The sequence below is a fragment of the Enhydra lutris genome, unplaced genomic scaffold (genome assembly GCF_002288905.1).
Source record: "Enhydra lutris kenyoni isolate GAN:26980312 unplaced genomic scaffold, ASM228890v2 scaffoldscaffold26, whole genome shotgun sequence".
In the NCBI taxonomy this organism is placed as follows: domain Eukaryota; kingdom Metazoa; phylum Chordata; class Mammalia; order Carnivora; family Mustelidae; genus Enhydra; species Enhydra lutris.
This window is the reverse complement of record NW_019154110.1, coordinates 26996857-27019869: the sequence shown is the minus strand read 5'-3', so window position 1 is coordinate 27019869 and position 23013 is coordinate 26996857. Positions and strand designations below refer to the sequence as shown.

The 23013-nt window shown below is 54.8% G+C and overlaps 1 protein-coding gene across 1 annotated transcript; it reads right to left on the bottom strand.

The window, feature by feature from the left end:
- Positions 1-1058: 1058 nt before the first annotated feature.
- LOC111151211 (signal transducer and activator of transcription 5A) lies at positions 1059-22142 on the bottom strand. Its single transcript, XM_022509008.1, has 19 exons — positions 22046-22142; positions 21065-21202; positions 20571-20727; positions 19307-19396; positions 16613-16787; positions 11216-11346; positions 10795-10946; positions 10201-10356; positions 9596-9775; positions 7825-7912; positions 7600-7722; positions 7138-7230; positions 6195-6401; positions 5495-5589; positions 5270-5400; positions 4658-4813; positions 3906-3957; positions 3462-3569; positions 1059-2415 (listed from the first exon to the last, which is right to left on the bottom strand). The coding sequence occupies exons 2-19, from the start codon at positions 21190-21192 to the stop codon at positions 2253-2255; spliced, it is 2385 nt and encodes a 794-aa protein (XP_022364716.1). The 5' UTR covers positions 21193-21202; positions 22046-22142; the 3' UTR covers positions 1059-2252.
- Between the last annotated feature and the right edge of the window lie 871 nt (positions 22143-23013).

Sequence of the window (23013 nt, the reverse complement as noted above, 5' to 3'; positions counted from 1 at the left end):
GGTCATACTCCTGCGTAAAGGTCTCCGTGGAACCCTGCCTCCTTTCTCCCTCTTCCTTCCCCCACTCCTCAGGCCTTAACAAGCTGCACCAACCTGTCTTGGTTCAGATAAGCGCTACCTAAGGGGGCTTGGGGTGAAGATAGTCCCACCCTGCCCCAGGGCCTCCCCTCCCACAGTTGCTCCATTATCACTTTCCCTTCAGTTCACTCCATGGGGATGAATGGAAACACTTCACTGGCTGCCCGACCAGTGGTGATAATTCACAGACAGCAACGCACCCACTCGGCTGGCTCCCCACCCCCTCCCCGGGTGCCGAGCACCATGGAGACCGCGCCACCAGCCCCTGCAGAGATGGAAGGGGAGATTAGCGTCTGCTCTCTCTGCCACTCCACCCCCACCAGCCCTGTGCAGGCCCCTGCGCTGCCTGCCTGCGGGCTGCAAACCCCTCTTCCCTTTCTTTGAGCTCTGAGGAAACATCATGGCTTCACAACCCGTACCCCTGCAAACACCCAGGGCCCCAGTGACAGCCCCTGGACTGGCAGTGGGTCGGCACCAGAGAGTCCAAATGGGGAGACCGTTGTCCTCACCCCGCTTCCCTACAGGGCCAGGTCACCAGGCTGGCTGTCCCTTTCAACAGGCTGGTGGCAGCGGGATGGTGCCACCTGCTGGTGTCCAAGGAGAGGCGGGGCAAGGAGGGACTGCGGGTGAGGTTCTCTGCTGCACCCCCTCACAGTGCCCCCCACCCCCAAGGGCTTCAAGATTGCCTAATCAGTAGCTGATTAGGAGAGGCCCAGACTCCGGATCTTAACGCTCCTGGCCCCTGCCCCAGAATTCCTGCCACCCCCCCATCCCAAAGCCTCCAGCGCTAGTCATTTTGTCTTCTGAGGAGCACAGACTGCGTTCCAGGGCTAGTGGGCACCCCTAATCCACGGAAGAGGGAGCAGAGTGGTAGCTTTGGAAACATTACAGCATCAGCCACACGGGAGGGAAACAAGACAAGCCCACCGCTGGGGGTCCCCATTACCCAGGTCTGCCCACCCAGGAGCCATGCCAGCAAATTTATGAAAAAAATACTTTATTTGAAAACACTGTTTACACAAATATGTGGCCTATGTACAAAGTACACAAGGATCCCTCTTCTGGTCCCCACCTTCCCTTGGGATGTTTAAACCTTGGACTCCGAACCTCTGCCACCAGCTGCCCCAGCTGTAGGTCACAGTGCCCCAGAGGGACAAGCACTCGAGGCTGGGAGCAAGGCCATCTCAGACCTCAGTGTTCTGCAGCTGTGATGAGGCCTGGTCCAGGTCCACCCAGCAGAGGGGAACGAGATCAGCTTTCACCCCTCACTCAGGATTCCACAGGCACGTAGCAAGCGGCTCTGCTGCAGTCTCTCACTGCAGGTTTTTTCCCCAGGAGGAGAGGGGGGTCAGCCCCGCAAGTCCCTGGCCCTCTGTTCACCCCACCGAGTCTCAGACCAGCTCCTGCCCCTCTCCCACCTCTCCTGGGAGCAAGGTTGCAGAACCTCAGGGAAAGTAAGCTGGGGCCTGATGGAGGGGAGGCGATCCCGGAAAAAGATAGCAGGACTGGGCAACAGCACCACAGACACGAAGCACAGGTCCCCTGGCTGGAGGTTGGGAGGCCCGGAGGCCAAGCAGCTCTGACTTCGGAGCAGCTCTGACAGATTCGACTCCAGTGACCTGTTTCTGCTGCGTTAGGGTCATGCTCTAGATAAGCTCTTGAGGCACAGTCTCCAGTCCATATGTCATTAGATAAAATACAAAATATTACTCAAAACTGAAGCCCAGCCTCCCTCCAGACTGAAAGAACCAACAGATCAACACACGTGCATGACACTGGACAGCACACCCTAAACGCGTGCACACACGTTTGGCAGCCAAAGCTGCTAACTCCGGAGCATGACCTAAGCTCGGAGGCATTACCCAGCAGGAAAGGCCCCCCCCGCAGGAACAGGGGACCTGCATCGCCTCGAGTACCTGCGACAGCAGCAAAAGCAGAGCCCCTCCCATAACAGTCACAGGCCCAGCGGGCTGGCGGGGACCTCGATCTGAACAGCAAGCTGGTGGTTCCTACCACCGCCGCCCAGGAGGGCGAAGGCGAGGCAGGCACACCTCGTGCGTGCGCGCGCACACACGTGCACGGGCGGAGGCATCAGTATGCACAGAGACACTAAAAGCCCCATTAACACGACCCCTTCACACAGTGTTGTTTCCAAACGCGTGGGATTCGAATGTTCATGAGAGCGAGCCTCGGGCTGAGGTGAAAAGACCAGCGGGCGGGGAGAGGCGGGGGTCCAGACCGTCCATCCGGCGGCGCAGGAGTTCCTCCACATGCCGAGCCACGTCCATGGTCTCATCCAAGTCAAATTCTCCATCCTGGTCGAGGACGGCGTCAGGGCTGGGAGAGAGGGGGAGAGGGAGGTCGGAGGGAGCTGGAATGCCTCTGGCCCCCTCCCCATTCAGACCACAGTCTCATGGGAACAGGACTGGCTCTGGTGGGATGCCCCTCCGCCCCCCACCCCCACCCCCAACCTCAAGCTGAAACCGTGTCATGGCTCATTGGCAGATAGATACTCAAGCTCTAGTCTCAACTCTCCCTGCCTCACTGAGGGGGATCAGAGTCCCTCTCCCCTGTTCCTGTCCTCCTCTGCAAAACGAGGTGGTTGGGCCAGTGAATTCTGCCCACTGAGACACTAGACCACTCAATCATGGGCTCCATTTGCCGAGCACCTGCAAGGGGTGGGGCCTTTAAACCATGTGACCCCAGTCCTTAGCCTCCGTTAAGGACCGTATTTGCTCAAACTCCACAGAGGGGGAAACTGAGACTCGGCCATGTCTGGAAACTCGCTCTGGGCCACCTGGCTGGCAAATGAATTCAGGACTGGAATTCCAGTCTTTGTGACTCTCAGGCCTACAGTCATACCAGTGCAGCCTGTGCCTCCCAAGCACCCAGACACCCAGCTGGGGCCACCCACAGCTCAGCAGAGAATGAATTCTCTGGGACCTCCAGAAAGGAGCAAGTGATACCCCGTTCCCATCCAACTCCTGACAATAATTGCCCCTTCCGTAGCTACCTTTACAACAGCCTCCCAGAGCTAAATGTGTAACCTCAGTCCTGCCCCCCCACCCCTCCCATCCCATGTGGTAGGTGTTCTTGCCTCCCTTTTACAGAGGAGGAAACTGAGCATCTGGGAGGCTCAATCATTTCCCCAAGGTCACACAGCTAGTCAGCACCAGAGCAAGGACCCTGCCACATGTAGCTTATGCTCTGCGTTTTTACTGGCTGATCTCCCCCTCTGCTCCTGCGCATGGGCCGGAGCCCTGCCTGGGTGGTCTCGAACCCACAGGAGCTCTGGGGCCCTTTGCCCACCAGCCCTCTGGGATCCCGGCCTGAGGCCAGGTGCCCAGTTCCTCCCCGCAGAGCCCCATCAGAACACAACCTACTTCTGGGGGTACATGTTATAATGAGCCGGGGGGCACACGGCTGGGGAGGGGGCCTGGTCCATGTAGGTGGCGCTGGCCCCGGCAGAGTCTGCAGACGCATTCACAAACCTGCAGGAGAAACACGGCAGAGCCTCAGCGGCCTCCGGGCAACAGCTGACCTGGGGAGGGTTTGGGCGGGGGGCCTTTTTACACCTTTTTGGGGGGCGTGGAAGGGCAAAGTGCCCACTGGGCCTGGGACTCCAGCTGCGGGAGTGGGGACCTGGGTCCTGGTCCCACTGAGGCTAAGCCCAGTTCCCTCTCCAGGGCTAAGCCAGGTTTTATGGGGGAAGGAAGGGCTGGGCCACACAGGGCTGGTGAGTGGGCGGAGCAGGGCTGAGGGGTGAGGGGGCTGGGGGAGAGAGAAAGGAGGCAGCAGGAGACCAGAGCCAGACCCTGGGTACTTACTCAGGGACCACTTGCTTGATCTGTGGCTTCACGTATCCATCCACCGCTTTAGCTGCCGAGGGGGGAGCATGATGAGAACCAGCCTCCAGGAGCTCCCAGGTAGTGGAAGCCCACAGCATGCAGTCTGCCTCTTACCCACATCACTGTGAGGCCTCAGCGGTGATGAGATTTCCCCAGACTCCTATAAACCCGTTGCCCGTCGACCCCGCCCAAGGGGCCACCCAGACCCCTCACTCCAATCTCCTCCTTCCTCCTCCTTTCTTTTCTGGCCCTTTGCTCGCTCTCTCATCACCCCACCCCTGCCAAGGAAGCAGAACCAATGCCAAGCAGCAAACCCAACAGTGGACTGGGAACAAGTTGAAGAGGAAAAACCTGTCCATTTTGCTTCCCATATTCAAGTTGGGGGCAGGTTTGAGGGTGGGAGCCATGAGAGCAGCTGATTAAGATGGGAGTAGTGCATTGTCTGTGGGTATCATTATCCTGGCCAGCTCTGCCTCTTCGTCCCCCAAGGGTGCCGAAGTGAGAATCCACCCAGCTTTCCACTTTGCAGAGAAGAAAGCTGGGTCAGAGGCTTTGTTTTCCCTCTCGGTTGTGAGCCCTGAAATCCCCTCTATGGGCTCCACACCAAGCCACCAACCAAGCCCATGGGGGACATGGCCCCGGGGCTCTTCATGGGGAGTCCCCGCTGCCTTGCCCCAAGAGCTTTGCCCACAGGCTGCGGAAGGGCCCAGGAGTATCAGGGCAGGACGCACCGAGCACAGGAGTGTAGTACTTAGAGAAGACCTCGTCCTTGGGCCGGTCGGGAAATACGTAGATGAGATAGCTCAGGTCCCCTAGTCGGTCAGCCAGCGACCGGATGGAGAAGTCCCGCGTGGTGAATGGCTTCAGGTTCCACAGGTTACGGTCAGCTGTGAAAAGGATGAGCTCATTCCCACCACCCACCACCCTCAGGAGAAGGGTCAGGGTCATGGGGTTTGAGATCTGGTATGTGGAGACATCTGAGTTTTTACTAGCCTGCTCTGCAACCCTCCACCTTGTCTGGAAACTCCTTGGCATAGGGTGAGCAAGTGACCATGGGAACATTCTACCCAGCGAACCAAGCAAGTAGACGCCAGCAACACTATGTCAGGGCAGAGAAGGGAGAACTCAGAACTGCGGAAGGAGTCCCCCAGCGGCTCTGGAGGCCACAGGGCCAGTGATCTTAAGTTCTCCATGATGGAAAATGGTAGAAAGGCAATGTATTTCTGAGCAACAGTCTTCCCCTACTTTTGAGTTCAGTTCCAGTCTTTCCCCTGGGGAAACCATCTAAGGATGCAGACCTGATGGGGAATGGGGAGCAAGGAAATGGGAGCCAGGGCACTCACGAGAGTCAAACTTCCAGGCAATGGTGATGCCCCCGATTTCGGAGTCGCTAAAGCGTAATAAAAAGGTCCCATCGGGCTTGTTGATGAGCAGGTCATGGGCCTGTTGCTTGTTCACAAAACCTAGGATGGCCCTGGGTGCATGGAGCATAGAGTGTCATTACCAGTCCAGCGTCTCCTGTCCCCTGAGCCCATGGCCTCCCAATCCCGGGGCCCCCCATTCCTCACCCGTCATTCCAATGGGGCTTGTGATGCTTCTTCAGCACCTCCATGACCCCATCAAACCACTGCCAGAAGGTGTAGTTCCAGCCCGGCAAGTTCTCCTGAGAGTCCCCAGGAAACCCCAAGTCAGGGTTTGTCGCCCCATCAACACAGGTGGCCCTGGGAATAGTCTGTGCCATCTTGTCCTCAGGGAAACCCTCTCCTAATCCCTCACCCTACTCACCCTGCACTCCAGTGGGCCATAAATGGACACAGCCCCCAACCTGCAGCCTGGGGACGAGAGACTAAACCCGCCTCTTGCCTCTCAGGCACAGGGGCAGGGGTAGGAGGTGTCCAGAATTGTGCAAGCTGAGATCTCCAAAGTCATTTCTGCCCCCAGTGGACAGAAGGGGAAACTGAGGCACAGAGAAAGGAAGGGCCTGGCCACTTAGTTAACCGACCTAGGGCAGGAACTCAAGGATCCAGACTCCCAGCCCCGGGGTTCCTTCCAGTGTCCTGCTCCGGCTCACAGAGCTCCGTGCAGTTTCCTGCTACCCCTGCCTCCGTTCCCCGGTGTATTAGCCCCCATCTCTCCTGGTTGTAGGAGAGGGCAGGTCGGGATGGAGAGGGGGGCTGCTGACCGAGGCCAGGAACGTGTCTGTGAGGTGGGGAAAGCCTGGCGGGGCACAGGTGGCCCCGGGCAGGTAGCTGGCGGCGGGTCCCTCACCCTGTTGAACTGGGACCAGGACACGGACATGCCATTATAGTCTTCAAGGTGGCTGCTGCTGCCGTTGAACAGTTTCTGGGCCAGGAACACGAGGTTCTCCTTGGTCAGGCCGCGGTTGCTCTGCACTTCGGCCTTGAATTTCATGTTGAGCGCCTCACACAGCTGCGGCCACAGCACTTTGTCGGGCACGGCGAATGGCACCCTGCCCTGAGGCGGAGGGAAGAGAAAGCAGACCGAGGGAGTAGGAAATATTTACACGCACGCGCACCCGTGCACACACCCACACACTCGGGCCCACAGACACCAAGAGACAAAGGAGACGAAGAAAGATCCAGAAAAGGAGACACAAACACAAGAAAAAGAAAGGCAGGGCGGTGGGCGCCCGGGTGGCTCAGTTAGTTGAGCCTCTGCCTTTTGCTCAGGTCGTGATCTCAGGGTCCTGGGATGGAGCCCTGCTTTGGGCTCCCTGCTCAGTGTGGGACCTGCTTATCCCCATCCCCCATTTGTGCTTTCTCTCACACGTGTGCTCTCAAATAAAAACAAAATCTTAAGAAAAGAAGTGAAAAGAAAAAAGAGAAAAGAAAGGAAAAGAAAAGGAAAGGCAGGGCAGCAGGGGTGGGCATATAGTGATAGAGACCTAGACCAGGAGCCTGGGATAGAGATCAGGGACCCAAACCATAAGCAGAAGGAAGATAAGAGACCAGAGCCCAATAGCTAAGCTCACAGACCTAGGAAATCCCCCTCCTGAGACCCGGAACCCAGACAGAGCCTAAGGACATGCCATAGGCAACACGCTCACGTGAGCTGTCCCTTACCGCACCTCAGCTCCGGTGGGACCCTAAGGTTGACAGGGGACCACCCAGCAGGGCCCCAGGGGCTTGGGGCCGATCCAGGGAGACTCCAGGACAGGGGGTGCTGAGATGGGGGTCCCATGAGGACTCACCGGCTCAGCAAAGGCGTTGTCCCACAGCACGGTGGCGGTTGCATTGTGGTCCTGGCTGCCGTGAACGATGACAACCACGGGAAGGGACAGAGTCTAACAGGAGTCAAAGGAATGAGTGTAGCAGGCACACGACCACATCGAGCCCTCATTCCTCACCCTCAATCCCACCCATGAAACCTCCCAATGAAACCAAAGCAAAACTAAACAAACAAAAAAACCCCACAACCTAGTTCATCTTGGCCCATTACTTAAGCTCTGTGGCCGGCACCAGATGAGAACACAGCAAGCACGCACAAGCAGAGGGAAACAGGTTTTCTGAGAGCCTTCTGGGCTAAATGGGCCAATGGGCCATGACCGTGTGAGCATTCAGAGCTCTCTGGCTTTCCCAAACCAGTCAGGTGGCCTCAGGGAAGTCTCCACCTTTCTGGGTGACCTGTGGGGGATGGGAGAGCGAGGCCTCACCTTCACCTGGAACACAAGCTCATTGCCGCCAACGCTGAACTGAGACTCAAACAGGACCGTGAATTTCTCCTCCGTCACAGACTCCGCGCCCCTCCGGTCAGCCCGCTTAATCCTCTTCAGTGACTACGGCGGGGGAGGCCAGAGGGAGACAAGGAGAAAGTGGCTGGTTACGGGGACTCGGCCCCGGGCGGACGGGCCCCGCCAGGGGTCAGGACCTGGACTCACCATGTTCCTGAAGTGCGCGCTGAGCGTGCCGGTGGCCTGGTGATACTCCATCACACAGCAGTTGTTCAGGATCTCGCCACTGCACTCGCTGTGAAGGAGAGGTGACCCCCACAGCCACATGGGCCCCAGGCCAGGGGGGTGGCTCTGTGCGTGCCCTGGGCCCAGTGTTCACGCCTGAAAGCCCAGCCAGGAGATGCTGCCCCTTCCCCTTCCCCTTTGAGTGTTCCCCTCTGGGCGCCTGGGTGGCTCAGTCGGGTAAGGGGACAACTCTTGATTTTGGCTCAGGTTGTGATTGCAGGGTCCTGGGATCAAGTCTTACGAGGGGCTCCCTGCTCAGTGTGGAGTCTGCTTATCCCTCTCCCCTCTGGTCCTCCCTCTGCCCTCTCCCTGCTTGTGCTCTCTCCGTGTCTCAGGCCTGAGAATAAAGCAAAGTCTTCAAGGGTGGCCTCTGGGTCTCTATCATTAGGTTAACAACTCTGTCGGCATTGAGACTGATGCGGGGGCTTTCAGCTCTGACAGCTTCTGGTGCAGCTAAAATAATAAGCATGACCAGAGGCGTCTGGGTGGCTCAGTGGGTTAAGGCCTCTGCCTTCGGCTTGGGTCATGATCTCAGGGTCCTGGGATCAGGCCCCGCATTGGGCTCTCTGCTCAGCAGGGAGCCTGCTTCCCCTCTCTCTCTGCCTGCCTCTCTGCCTACTTGTGATCTCTGTCAAATAAATAAATTTTTAAAAAATGAAAAAAATAAATAACCATGACCACAGCCCACAAGGACCCCAGGGTCAAACCCAGCCTGGCTCCCTGGCCTCTTGGGTTCCTCTCCCCTCACTCAGGACAAGCAATCCAGGCCGCCTTATCTGTTTGCCAAACATGCAAACTTGGTGCTACCTCAGGACTTGGGCACCCGCTCTTCCGGGTGCCCCGAACCCTCTTGTTTAGGTCTCAACTCAAACATCTCCTCAGAAAGGCCTTCTGTGGCCCCTCACGTGGTGAGGTAACATCTATCCGGATGCCATGATGTCACTGTTTTCATTTTCTTTCTAGAGTCTATAGCTTTTTGACACTGCAGGATTACCACAAGCATAGAACTGTCTCCTTCCCCAGCCAAAATTTAAGCTCTAAGAACATGAGAACCTCTCTGGCTTATCATCCTATTCCCAGATGCCACAGTAGGCTCTCAATACACATGACCCAGTCTCCCACTTCACTCATTCACTCCCTCATTCATTGCATCCTTTGTGTGGGCCTGCCCTGATCCCTGGATCCCACCCTGGGTTCTCCAGCCACATTCGCCTTTCCTACACTCTCCTTTCGGATAAGGCCCATATTTTCTACCTGAGAGTCTCCCCCCCAGCCCCCGCACGCTCTCCCTAGCTGCTCCCATTCATCCTAGTCCTGACACTGTCATTCTGCCCCGCCCCCAGCGCGACCCACTTCCACGGTGACTTCGGTCTCCCCTGGTGCACACTCCCCTTCTCATGACGGCTGCCAGCTCTGCTGGGCTGGGCGAAGACAGAGCCAAGTACGGTGTGGACTACAGCTCTGTCCCAGGGATTAGCACAGGTAGCTGAACAAGCCAGCAGTGCAATCCATGTTGACCTACTACGTGTCAAGAAGAACAACGTGTATCCCAGGACAGACAGAAAGAACCGGAGAGACACTGCACCACGGCTGTAGGGAGGGAAGCTGAGCTGCCTCCATCACCCAGAACCTTAGTTACAGAACAGACAGGAACTCCCAGTCCAGAACGTAGGGAGCAGAGAGAAACACGTACTTGCGGGTGTTCTCGTTCTTGAGCAGCGACTTGGCCTGCTGCTCGCTGATGATGGTGGCCTTCACCTGGGGGGGGTTCATGTGCACATTCAGCTTCCCGCCCACCAGCAGGCGCACCGTCGCTGCAAACTTGGTCTGGGTCTTCAGGACCTGAGGGGGCTGCTTCTCAATGATGAACGTGCTGCAGGGACACAAGGGACCAGATCACACATGATGCTGACTCAGGGTACAGGGCCTGCCCACCGACGTGGGGAGGCTACCGGGGCTCGGCAGGCAAAGGAAGGGCACACGGCACAGCTCCTGTTCCCGGGGAGGCCACCGAGAGTCAGAGGAGGTGGTGGGAGGGGAGGCAGTGACATGACTCAGCAGCTGGCCCAGGCTGGGGGTGGGGGGACAAGGGCAGTCCACGGAGCGTCCACAACAGAGACTGGGCAAGGTCAACACCAAGCAGCCACTGCAACTGAGGACAGAGAGGGATGGAGGCCCAAGGGAAAAGAGACAAGGACTCCAACGAGAGCCCCCCTACAGCAACCCCGGTGGGCAAAGCACCCCGGCCTGCTCCACGCCAACCACCCAGGGGCTGGGCGTACTGGAGGCAGCAATCACCTGGTCACCAGGGCTGAGATGATGTCTGTGATGGTGGCGTTGACCTCAGCCAGCATCTCCTCCACTGGGCCGGGGATGGGCAACTGCTGGCAGAGGTGCTCAGCCCTGCGGATCTGCTGCCGGTTCTGCCAGATGATCTCGGCCAACTTCTCACACCTGCACGGGAGCCCCGGCCACCGGGAGGACAATGGTATCACCCCACGCCCCAGGCTCCAGGCCGAGAGGCCCCAGTCTGGGGAGAACGCCCCAAGACCCAGCTCCTCGCTCGTGCTGGAAGGTTCTGCACCTCAGCCACCACTTCTGGCCCTGAAGCAGAGTGCCCCCCGCCTTTCAGGAACATAGAGCTGCGCGGGACTAGCGCCCCGGAACCGGTCTGCTCCGCCTGAGGCTCACTCTGCATACCCAGCCCTGTCCCCCTCCCCAGCACGGGAACTCCCTTCCTGGGCATGTGGCACATGACGGGGGCCCCAAAGCTGGCATCAGGAGCCAGAACCCTCGGTGAACTAAGCCTTGCTGCAGCACAGAGAGAGCTGGCTGCCCAAGGAGACGCCAGAAGCAGCGCCCCTGCCCCCAGCCACCCCCAAACACCATTACCAGGACTGCAGCATGTCCAGGCTGCCCTCGGGGGGCCCTCCGTTCCCTGCCAGCTGTTGCCGCCGCTTCCACTGGATCAGCTCATCGTCCAGAATGATGGTCTGCTGCTTCCGCAGCAGCTGCAGGGTCTTCTGGTGCTTCTCGGCCAGCTCCTGAAGGCAGGTGGGGACAGCAGGCCCTTCTGGGCTCCCGCAGAACAGCCCTCACTCGGGAGGCAGGGCTGGGGACCAGACCCCGGGCACAAGCCCTCCCCTCTCCCAAACCCGCTCTGCCTCACATGCTCCCCACAGGAAAGAAGGTTCTGGCCTCCAGCTCTCCAGGGTCCAGCTCTCCTCCCGGCCCTAGCCCTCTCTCGGGCTCCCCGGATGGCCCGGGATGTGGGCCTCCACGCTTGGGAGCAGAGGCCGCAGACCACACTTACCACACGGTACTGCTGCAGCGTCTGGGCCTCATGCTGCAGCCAGGCCTCCAGAGACACCTGCTTCTGCTGGAGGGCCGTCTCCCGGCTCAGACGCTCCTGCGGACTCAGCTGGGACAGCCCGGCAAACTGAGCTAGAAGAGGCGATGGGACACCCGCGACCATCATTTCCTGGCTTCCTGCAGGAAGCCCAGTAGAACACCGACACCTGTTCTGGAGGCAAGGCCCTGAGGGTCTGCCCAACACCGGACCGATGGCAACCTGGGGCTCCAGCAGCCAAGGGAGCCAGACCTGAGCGGGCTCTGGGCCCTGGCCTCTCGACTTTGATCTCCCCTTTAGGGACTGTGCAGACGGAAGCCTGCGGGCGCAGCCCCCCGAGGCCTCCCTTCCCATCTTAGTCTACACAGCTGCCTGCCCAGACCTCCTCATGCCACACGGGGGTCCAGCGTGGAGCCTTGCTGCCTGGTTCGATGTGTGCCCTCACCGTTTACTAACTGCGGAACCTCGGGCAAATCATTTCTCCTTCTGGGCCTCAGTTTACCCACGTGCAAAATGGCAGAATCTTGGCCCCTGCCTCAGTGAGTCGACAAGGAATAAGTAAGTGATGATCCACCAAAGGCTCAAGGAACCTCCCGGCTCGTGGGTCCTGAAGGTCAGAGCTGGTCCTTCCTGGGCAGTGGCTTCCAGTGCAGGTTACAGGGTGCCAGAGACAAGCGGCTGCTCAGTCCCACCCCACACAGAAGGACCGCCTAGGGAAGCCCCTGCCCCACAGGCTCTGTCCCGCCCCAGGAGCCCAGCAGCCTCTCCTCTGGAACAAGGGGTTTCTCCAGGTGCTGGCAGGGGCCTAACATGTTGGTTTGTCCAGGCTGGGTGACCGTGAGCTCAGCGGACCAACCAGAAGGAGATGGAGAGGCACAGACAGGCACACACAGGGACAGAAGGAGAAGGTGGTGAGTGGGAGGGAATGTCCAGCGCCCAGTGGCAGCAACACCTCTCAGGACAGGGAGGTAGCTTCTCTCCACGCTAGCGTGGGGCTCTCATCCATGGCACGAAGGGGGAGTCAGGGAGGCCTCCTTACCGTTTTACCAAAAATCTATTATGAAATACTTCAGACCCAGGGAAGGTAGAAAGAGTGATGCAAGGAACACCTGCGTATTGATAACCCAGCTGAAGAAACCACAGGGAAAGCCACCTGTACGTCCTTCCCTGCTTGCAAACCCATCCCGGCCTCCAAAGGTAACCACTGTCCTCCACACTGGGATTATCACGGCCTGCCCAGCGTCTTGCTGAGTATCCCAGTGTCCTCACTTGGGCTGAGACAAGGAGATGGGAGCATCAGCATATCGTGGTCGAGGGCCATGTCACACTGACCGAGGCCCTGCCTCATGGACACACAAGCTGGGACAGACAAAAGGAACTCGAGACAGCCTGGGAAAGCCCTAGCACTGGAAGAGAACTGGAAATACGGTTCTGATCCCTCGTGGACACACAAGCTGGGACAGACAAAAGGAACTCGAGACAGCCCGTGAAAGTCCCAGCACTGGAGGAGAACTGGAAATATGGTTCTGATCCCATGACTGGGGACTGAGAGAGAAGACTACCGTCCAGCCATGGCACACAGCAGAGTAGTCTGAGGCCACCTCAGAAATCCTGCCACCCACAAGGGGTGCTAGTGATCCCCATACCTGGGCCCAACCTCCCTAAGCCAGTGACCCACTTAGGTCTCCCCTGGTACTCTGTGGAAGCTTCTGGGAGGGAGGTGAGGAGATGGGAGGCAATTCTCTGCTCCACTGGAGGGAGCTGAGCCTTCTCTTGCACAAACAGAGCAATAGTCTGCGTTTCTGATGAGTCAACTTGATAAATGAGACTGAACTGACATTGCATGGTGGGTAGAAACCCAAAGCAGAATCTAACGCAAACCCGTAAATAGGAAACAGAAAACCCAAGAAGGGGACTGGAAGAACTATCAACCATCAAAGGCTGGGGTAGAACTGACAGCCTGGGGCAGAACGTGTGGCTTTTGCTCAGGTCATGATCTCAGGGTCCTGAGAAAGAGCCTTGCAACAGGCTCTGTGCTCAATGGGGAGTCTGCTTTTCCCTCTTCCTCTGTTCCTCCCCTCACATGTTCTCTCTCTCTCTCTCTCAAATAAATAAAATCTTAAAACAAACAAACAAACAAAAAACAACTGACAGCCTGAATTCTCCTGTTTCTTAATCTAGGAAGAGGGCCACCCTTTCTCTGGGGTCAGTCCAAGATGGATTCAGAGGAACATGCTAGAATCATCCCACCAACATTTACTTAACACCTACTATGATTCTGGCAACGTGTTGAGGAATTCAGAGTATGGGAAACACTGACACAGCAGGGTGAGGAGAGCTTAAATAGTTAAATTAAAACAGCATAGGGGCACCTGGGTGGTTCAGTCAACTAAGCATCGGACTCTTGATTTCTGCTCAGGTCATGATCTCAGGGTCCTGAGATAGAGCCCTGCATGCGGCTCTGCACTCAACCGGGAGTCTGCTTCTCTCCTTCTCCTTCTCCCCCTGCCCCAAACCCCGCATGCTCTCTCTCTCTTTCTCTCTCTCTCTCTCAAATAAATAACTAAATAAATCTTAAAAAGAAATAAAACATCATAACAGCATTCTAAAAAAAAAAAATTCGAACAGTTTTAAAAAGGGAGGAATAGAAGAAAATAAACATTTAGGAGAAAACAGAAAATAAACATTAAAATGTAGATCTCAGTGCAATTGTATTAAATAGTATATTAAATATTAGTGGACTAAACATCTCTATTAAAAGCAGAAATTGTCAGAATACTCATAAAAGCAAGACTCAACGATATGGTATCCACATTTTAAATTTAAAAAACATGTTATCAAGATGCCCTATGGGGGCACCTGGGTGGCTCAGTGGGTTAAAGCCTCTGCCTTCAGCTCAGGTCATGATCTCAGGGTCCTGGGATCGAGCCCCACATGGGGTTCTCTGCTCAGCAGGGAGCCTGCTTTCCTTCCTCTCTCTGCCTGCCTCTCTGTCTACTTGTGATCTCTGTCTCTGTCAAATAAATAAATAAAATCTTAAAAAAAAAACATAAAAAAAAAGATGCCCTGTGGCTATATAGAATAAGAAGGCTGAAGTAGACTTCAAAACAAAAGGTATTACCAGAGATCAAGAAGGGCATTTCATAGTTATTAAGGTATCAGTCAATCAGAAAGATATTATAATCATAAACTTAAATGCATTTAATAACAAAGCTTCAAAACACACAAAGAAAATATTTACAGAGATAACTAAAGAAGTGGACAATTCCAAATATAATAGGAGATTTTGATCCTTCTCTTTTACCACCTGATAGAACAATTAGGCAAAAAAAAAAAAGAAAGAAATCAATAAAGGCCGAGATCACAGTGGTTCTCAAAGTGTGGACCAGGGATCTCTAGAGGGTTCCCAAGAACTCTACTGGCAGCCTACAAAGCCAAAACTGTTTTTATAAGGTCAGAAGACCTTACTTGCCTTTTTCTCTTTCAATCTCTTATAGGAATACAGTGACATTTTCTAAAGGCTTTAAGATATATGATATTACAATAGATTGAAAGCAAGACCCAGGGTGCCTGGGTGGCTCAGTGGGTTGGGCCTCTGCCTTCGGCTTGGGTCATGATCCAGGGCCCTGGGATTGAGCCCCGCATCAGGCTCTCTGCTCGACGGGGAGCCTGCTTCCCCCACCCACCCCGGCCTGCCTCTCTGCCTACTTGTGATCTCTGTCAAATAAATAAATAAATAAAATCTTTAAAAAAAAGAAAGCAATGGGGTGCCTGGGTGGCTCAGTGGGTTAAGCCTCTGCCTTCGGCTCAGGTCATGATCTCGGGGTCCTGAGATCGAGCCCCATATTGGGCTCTCTGCTCAGCAGGGAGCCTGCTTCCTCCTCTCTCTGCCTGCCTCTCTGCCTACTTGTGATCTCTCTCTGCCAAATAAATAAATAACATCTTTAAAAAAAAAAAAAAAAGAAAGCAAGACCTAGGTATCTCCTATTAAGCCTCACATTAAAGAGATGTGTAAAAATCTAAAGCAATGCTTCTTGTTAAACTTTGTTTTGGAAAATACAGACGTTGGTTTGGGTGACTTTTTTAGTAAAACTTTTTTATGTTAACATTATTTAACTTAAAATTGCTACTTTTAAATGAAACAATGGTGAGACATGCACTCTTTTGAAGTCCACAAGATACATTCACCAAGATACAGCATACACTGGGCCATAAAACATGTCTCAATAAATTTAAAAGAACTGAGATCATTTAGAGTATGTTCTCTGACAATGGTGGAATTCAATAATAAAATGCAAACCAAATCAATAACGATATGACATAGAAGGGAAAAAAACCCAAATACTTGGAAATTAAACAACATACTCCTAAATAATGTGTGGACAAAATAATTATTCAGAAAAGAAATATTTCAAAACTGAATAATAATGAATATACAGCATTCATTAAAATCATGAAATGCAGCTAAAGCGTTGCTTGGAGGGAAATTTAAAGCTCTGGATATATGTATCAGAAAAGAAGAAAGGTCTAACGTCAATGACCTAAGGTTTTACCTTAAGAAGCCAGAGAAAGAACAGTAAAAGGAAAGGCAGCTTGACAATTCCCGTTCTCAAGAGGATGGGATGGAACACCTCTGGGATCAGTCTGGAGTTGGGGGACCATGGGCCAGGTCTCAAGACTCATCAAATCGTACTGGGAGTTAATATGCTCTGAGTTAAATTTTCTTTCCCCACACGCTTATCACAATAGCCACTGGCGAACTACAGACCTAGGAGACAGGAAAATGTTTCACTGTCACCTCCACTTCCCAGTTCCATCTCCTATCGGGGAGGCTCAAGAAGGGGCATTTCTGGAGTCCCACCTCTCCCCAGCCTGGTTCAACCAGAAGACTCCCCACCTAAGTCCTCCCTCTGAGTGGGGAACACTTTGTCCATGTTCATCCAGTCATTGAGATACTCACTGAATACCTACAATCAGGGGGAGAATACTGTTTAGTAAAGTACTGGAATTTTATGACATTATCTCTAGTTGAGATCTGGTTCTGCAACTTATAAGCAATCCAGGCCACATTACTAGAACCATCTACAAAATAGGAATAATACAGCTACCTACTTTTGGGGACTATTGTAAAGTCTGGATTGAAAAATGCATGCATGCAAGAGAAAAGAAAAATGCATGCAAAGGGCTGAGCTTGGGGTCTGGCCCATAGCAGGGGCTCAGTAAGAACTATTACTTCTCCAAAGCTTTGGGTAAGGCTCTGTGGAGACAGACACAGACACAGCCCCGACCCTGCAGGAGCACACAGAGTGGTCCTCACTCCTGGCCCCATGACACACACCACCCTGGTCGTGCGGGCCTCACCCTGGATCCGCAGGCTCTCCTGATACTGGATGATGAAGTACTCCTGGGTCTGCTGCAGCTTCTTCAGTTCATTCTCTGTGTCCTGTGTGACCAGCCGCAGCTCCTCAAATGTCTGGTTGATCTGGAGGTGTTTCTGGGACATGACGTCAACCAGGATCCCAGCTGGAGAATTCCCCTGGGGACACAGCAGTGGGAGAGTGCAGGCAGCACGGGTTGGAACTGGTATGGAGTTGGAAAGTAGGGGGAAACAGGGGACCTGGCAGATTATGGCAACTTCATAAAGGATGGGGGACACTTCTGTTGTAGCTCTGGCCTCCACCAGAGTCACCCAAACAGGGTCCATCTAAGCCCTCTTTGGAGAGAGTAGAACTCAGCACAGCCAGGAGTTATCTGGGTTTGCAGACTAATGATGGTGACCCCTCGTTCCACATTCGTTCACCGACCCGATGCCACGGACCATGTGAAGTGCTGGGGACACGATGGGGAACAAGGCTGTGTGAACACACAGCATCTGTGTCCTCACTCAAGACCTTCGTGTAACTGAGGAAAGTTACAGGGGAGGTATAAGTAAGGCCATTTAAGTGACCCAGTCTGATCTACTACTTCCACAACTGGCTGAGAGGAGACCAAATCATCAGGGCCTGTCCAGTAAACTGTTCTCAGAATAAAATCCAAACCCCTTCCCATAGCCTCCACTGCTCTAGTGGAGAGCTTCTACCTACCTCCACCACTCCCCAGTATGACTGCTGCTCAAGCACACCAGGTACTTTCTGTTCTTTGAATATACAAACATGTTCCTGCCTCAGGGCCTTTGCACTTGTTGTTCCTTCTCATGGAACATTCTAACACCAAATCTTCCTAAGGCTGGCATTTCAACTGGCACCTTTCCAGATTGGCTTTCTCTGATGGGCCAATTTCAAATAGCAACACCCTTATCTGAAAGTGTCTTATTCCTTTATGTTTTTATTTCTATCTTGTCTGCCTCCACGCACTAGGATATAAGCTCTCAAGTGCTAGAACCTTGTCTGTCTTGTATGCCACAAAATCCCCAAAGGGTAGCACGTCAGAGGTTTTCAAGAACAGCCTGATGGTTTGGAGAAGGAACGATTTTCCTCGTGACCATGACAACACATATGCCATAGAAATGTATTTCTTTTCTTTTCTTTTTTTTTAGACATGTATTTCTTAACTGGAGTGGAATTCATTTGTATGTTTACAGATAGTTCTGTGGTGGCAACAAGTCAAGGGCTACAACAGTTTTCCCAGAAGACTCTTTGTGACCTGGCTTCTACCCCCTCTCTGGCTTTACCTACTGGGGCTCCCCAACTGGCTCCCTTCTCCCCAATATCACTGACCCCTTGCAAGTCTTCAGATGTGTTAGATGGCTCCTGCCTTCCTGCCCACACATATAATACTCTTGTTACTTTTGTTCATCTTTCCTTCTTCTTCCCCTTTTCCCCCTGTTTGGACACTCCTGTCCTCAAGACATCCCCCTGCCAGGCTGCCCTAGTCTGAGTTGGGTACTTTTTCCATATATGCCCCCTTAGTACCCAGCTCACCCCTACTCATCCCTAGAGAATCTATCATTGCTTGAATCCCTTTTAGGTAGGGACCAGGCTTTTGTCTGTTTCTCTAGTCCTAACCCAGTGTCAGACACCACAGGACCTCCATACATGTTAACTGAATGAACTGTAAAATTCCTGAAATCAGCATCCACTGCAATAAATAAATATGCTCTGGGCACTATTCTGTGGTCTTTACCCATGTGTGGCCACTTTATGAAATTCATCTTGCGGGGTGCCTGGGTGGCTCAGTGGGTTAAGGCCTCTGCCTTTGGCTCAGGTCATGATCCCAGGGTCCTGGGATCAAGCCCCACATTGGGCTCTCTGCTCAGCAGGGAGCCTGCTTACCCCTCTCTCTGCCTGCCTCTCTGCCTACTTGTGATCTCTGTCCGTCAAATAAACAAATAAAATCTTAAAAAAAAAAAAAAAGAAATTCATCTTGCTTTACTCTAGATAAGATAATATCGGTCCCATTGTTCAATCAGATGTTCAATGCCTTCATGATTAGAGAGCTTGGGGGATGAGTCCGTTTCTGCCTCTCTGGACCTCACCTCTTGGAGCTTACCAGGGTTCTCTTCCAACCCAGACCTCAGCTCCACCTCCCCTCACAGACACCACCAGAGAACATTTCTTCTTTTAACCCTAGCACCATTTATTAAACGACAAATACTTCTTCTCCCTGGTGGCTTGTGATCCCACGTCTAACGCGGGTTGAATTTGCAGGGTGTGTGTGTGTGTGTGTGTGTGTGTGTAGGGCTTCCTTTTCTGTTTCATTAGTCTGTTTGTCTATCCATGGCCCACACAGTATCTCATTTAACCCTGACACTAACTCTATAAGGAAGATACTGTTACTAGCCCCATTTACAACTGAAAAAACAGAGGCTCAGTGAGGTTAAGTAACTTGTTCAAGTCACACAGCTAGTAAGTGATTGAGCAGGGGGCCCTGAAGCCAGGGCCTGAAGAGAAGGTACAGGGACTGTAACTACCATGTGCTGTTGCTTCTCACACTTGCCCATGTCCCTTATCTCCTTGGTGCTCTCTTGTCAGCATTTATAGAATACAGTTTTGTCTGCAGAAAAAGGCGTATAGAAGGACTTCCCAGCTCCTCTCCGAACACCCACGGGACACTCACATTGTTGGCTTCTCGCACCAGCCTCTGTTCATTGTACAGAATATGTCGGATGCAGCGGACCAGCTCCATGGGACAGCGGTCGTACGTGTTCTGAAAGAATCCAATAGCAGTTACAATTGGCCTCCTGACATTCCCATCATGGCCCCCCACGGTGCCATGTGCCCCCCCCACTTCCTCTCCTCTAGCCTCTGCCTCAGCTTTCCTCAAGAAACCTCAGGAACTGTCACCAGACACCTCTATCCCTCCTTGACTCGATTCCCCTCTACCCAGATCTTCATATCTGGTTTGCAGTGCATTAGAAACCCAGTTTCCAAAGTTTCCAAAGCTCCTCCAATCTACTTCATCTCCTTTGACTTTCAGAGCACCGATACCCTGAAGTCCACAGAAACTATTAGCCCCGTTTTGCAGGTGAGAAAACTGATGCTCAGAAAGGATAAGTATTTGTCCAGAAGCAAACAAGTGAGCAGATGACTCAAGACTTGGAGAATCCAATGCCAAGGCCAAGGTACTTTCTACTGTTGCCCTGGCCTTGGGTTCCTATTTTGCCTTCCTCTTCCTCCCAGCTTTCTCCTGTTTCCTCCCTCTTCTGTGATGGACTTTTTATCTCCCTGACACCCTGCTGCTTGTATTTAAGAAGGGTTCTGTGAGGAATACAAGTAAGTTCCAATAAATGCTTGACTGTGATTACCACCCACACCCCTTTCCTGCTTCCACAAAAACTTCCTTTCTCCCCTATACTATCCCTGTTACCTCCCCTACCCCCCACAGAGAAGGAGAAGGCACAACTGTACAACTACATCCTTCATTCAACGCTCTTCTATCCAGTTCTTGCCTCCAGAGCAATTCTTCTCCTTGTCCACCTGACTTCAGCAGTTCTCCCACCTTTAAAAGAGTCCTAGGAGGGACGTCTGCTTGCCTCATGCCTCATTTCTAGGAGCTTTCAGTCTTCCTTTGTCAAACAAATACTCTTGACTCAATCTACCTCCATCCCTTTTGCTTGATCTGTTTCGAATGCCACTTCACCCAACTCCCTTCTGTTGCGGACAAACACACCCCACCCTTCGCTTTTTAGCATGCTCAAGGAATCTGACAGGTCTGATTTAGAAAGAGGGGGTGGGGGAAATTGAAGAGCAGAAAAGTTACCGATCAGCTCAGGGTCACACGGTGAGTCAGTGACCAGGCCAGGAAAAAACCCAGGGGTTCCGTTGCTGGAAAGAAAAGGCAGACACTGCTTTCCTGCAGATGAGCCCGTGTTCACACCCACCTGGAGCTGCGTAGCATAGTGCCCCAGCTTGATCTTCAGTAAGAACCCATCCTCCCCGACTTGGTGCTCCGCCTTCTTCTGCAGCTCCTGCACCAGGCCCTCCAGGAGCTGGGTGGCCTGGCCTTGGTCCTGGGGATTCTCCGGGTCAATGGCATCCCTTGGGGCAGGGCAGGGGAGAGAAGACTACCATGGCGTCTCCTTGGGCAAGGAGGTCAGGCACCAAGAGGGAGTCGGAAATTCCAGGCTCCAGACTAAGGGCACTCCAGAGCCCACAACACTTGTTCTGGGCAACTCCACAGGCATCACCGTCTAGAAATACCCCCTCCCTTCCCAAGGTCCCATTTCCCTGTTCCCCTTTCCCAGGGACACCACCCCTTCTGCAGGAGAGGCAGAAAGGGCTAGAATCACACCAAAACACAGAGAAGCGCTAAAGGTCAAAGGGCCTGTGGTAGCCCCCCCCCCCCCCAGATGATGGCCCAGGGCAGGGGCCTTACCATGGCTGGCTCTCAATCCACTGGGCCAAGTAGTGCCGAACCTCGATGGGGAAGTGCTGCCCGTACAGCACCTGCATCTGGCGCAGCGCATCTCCCTGCAGCTGCTGGGCTTGGATCCAGCCCGCCATGTCCGTTCACCTAGGGCGAGCAGAGAGCTGCAGAGGCTTCTCCTCGACAGGAGCAAGGGCTGCCCCCGCCTCTGGCCCTACCATGCCCACCCGTCCCTGGACCGCGGTCAGGCCAGGCTCCTCCCCTCCCACAGACACGCTTTCCTGTGCGGGAAGAAAGTCCGTGAGGAGGGGAAGGCCGCCCTGCCCTCCAACAAGGAACCCGCTAAGGCTTGGGGAGGGGCTCTCGAAAGTCAGGTGCCCTCCCCCTCTTCCTCTCCCCTTGCCCCACCGGGGCTTCCCCGGAGGCGGGGGACAGCTAGAAAACTGAAAGAGAAACTGGACGCGGAGGCCCACGGGCCCTCTAGGGAGGGCTGCAAGAACCCCACCCCCACCCCGGTCCCCACCGCCCAGCCCGGAGCCCCGAGTCCCAATTTCTGGGCGGGGGGTTGGGGGGTGGAGTTTTTATTCCAGCCCAAACTTAAGGCACCGACGGCTCCCACGGAACGGCTCGGTCCCCGCCGGCACGTGGCTGGGGGGGGGGTTGAGGAGGGAGGGCTGGGAAGACAGAGGCTGCCTCTTCGGAGGCTCCCCCCGCCCCGCGCCGGACCCCCACGTTCTCCCACTGTCCGGCCCGACAGCGCCCCCTGCTCCCCGCGGGTGGGGACGGCGCCCACCCTCGGCTCCCTCCCAGTGTCCGCGTCCAGTGTCCCGCGCCCCGCGCGGAAGCCAAAGCTCCCTCTCGGTCCCGCACACCGGTCCCCGCGCCCCCGCCGGCCGTCGGGCTCCGAGTCCCGGGGCGCGCGGGCCCGAGGTGGGAGTCGAGTGCCCATCTCCGCGCGCGCCGCTCGGGACGCGCTGGCGGGCCACCCACCTGGTGGCGCCGAGCCGTCCGGCGACAGGGCCGGCTGTCCGCCCCACGGCTCTTGCTCCGGGCCTGGGCTCCGGCGGCGGCGGCGGCGGCTGTTACTACAGGAAGGAGCAGAGAGCAGCGATTTCCTTCTCGAAGGTCAGCTGCCTCCGATAGACCATACACAGCGCGCGAGCTCTCGCCAACACCCCTCCCAGCCTCTGTCGCTCCCTCCCCGCCTCCGCCCTCGGTCGCTGGCTCCCCCCGTGAGTGCGCAGCGACGGCCGCGGCCGGGCCCCTAGCGGCGAGGCTGGGCGGTGCCGCGCGTGGGGGCTGCCCCGACGGCGGGGTCCCCCGGGAGTCCCAGGCAGCCCTAGCCCGCGAGCCGCGGCGGGCAGCAGGCGCTGGAGTGGCCGGGGCGGCGGGGGGCGGAGGGGCGGCGATAATAGGGGTGGGAGAGCCGGGAAACCCCGGCCTCTGGAAATCCCAAACCAAGGCCTCAGTTTTCTCACCTGTAAAAAGGGAGGAGGGGAGTGTTGGACTAGCTGGAGATGACTTCCAGCTCTGCGTTTGTCATCCCTTGAGTGTCTAGATTAAAAAAGTAAATGTAAATGTGTGTGTGTGTGTGTTTCTGCGGGTTGGGGACACAGATTTTGTGACCTCAGAGGCAAAGCGGTAGGGAGGGGAAAGACTGGGGATTCCAGAGAAGGCAGCTCACCACCAGGGCTCCACCTTCCACCACTCCCACCACACTGCACTGGCCCCTGCAGTGGAAACAGGAAAGAACCTTGGCAGTCTGAAGTTTCAAATCCCTCCCCAAAATTTTGCAGATAAGAAATGGAAGTCCAGAGACGGTAAGGAGCTTGCCCAGGGTCACACAGGGGGCATCTATGGCCTGGTCTGCAGACTATGATCCCTAAATGATCCTGCCCACCCACTGCTCACCGGGTCCAGTCCCATCTGAGGCTGGGTCTACCTTCAGAAAGGCTGTC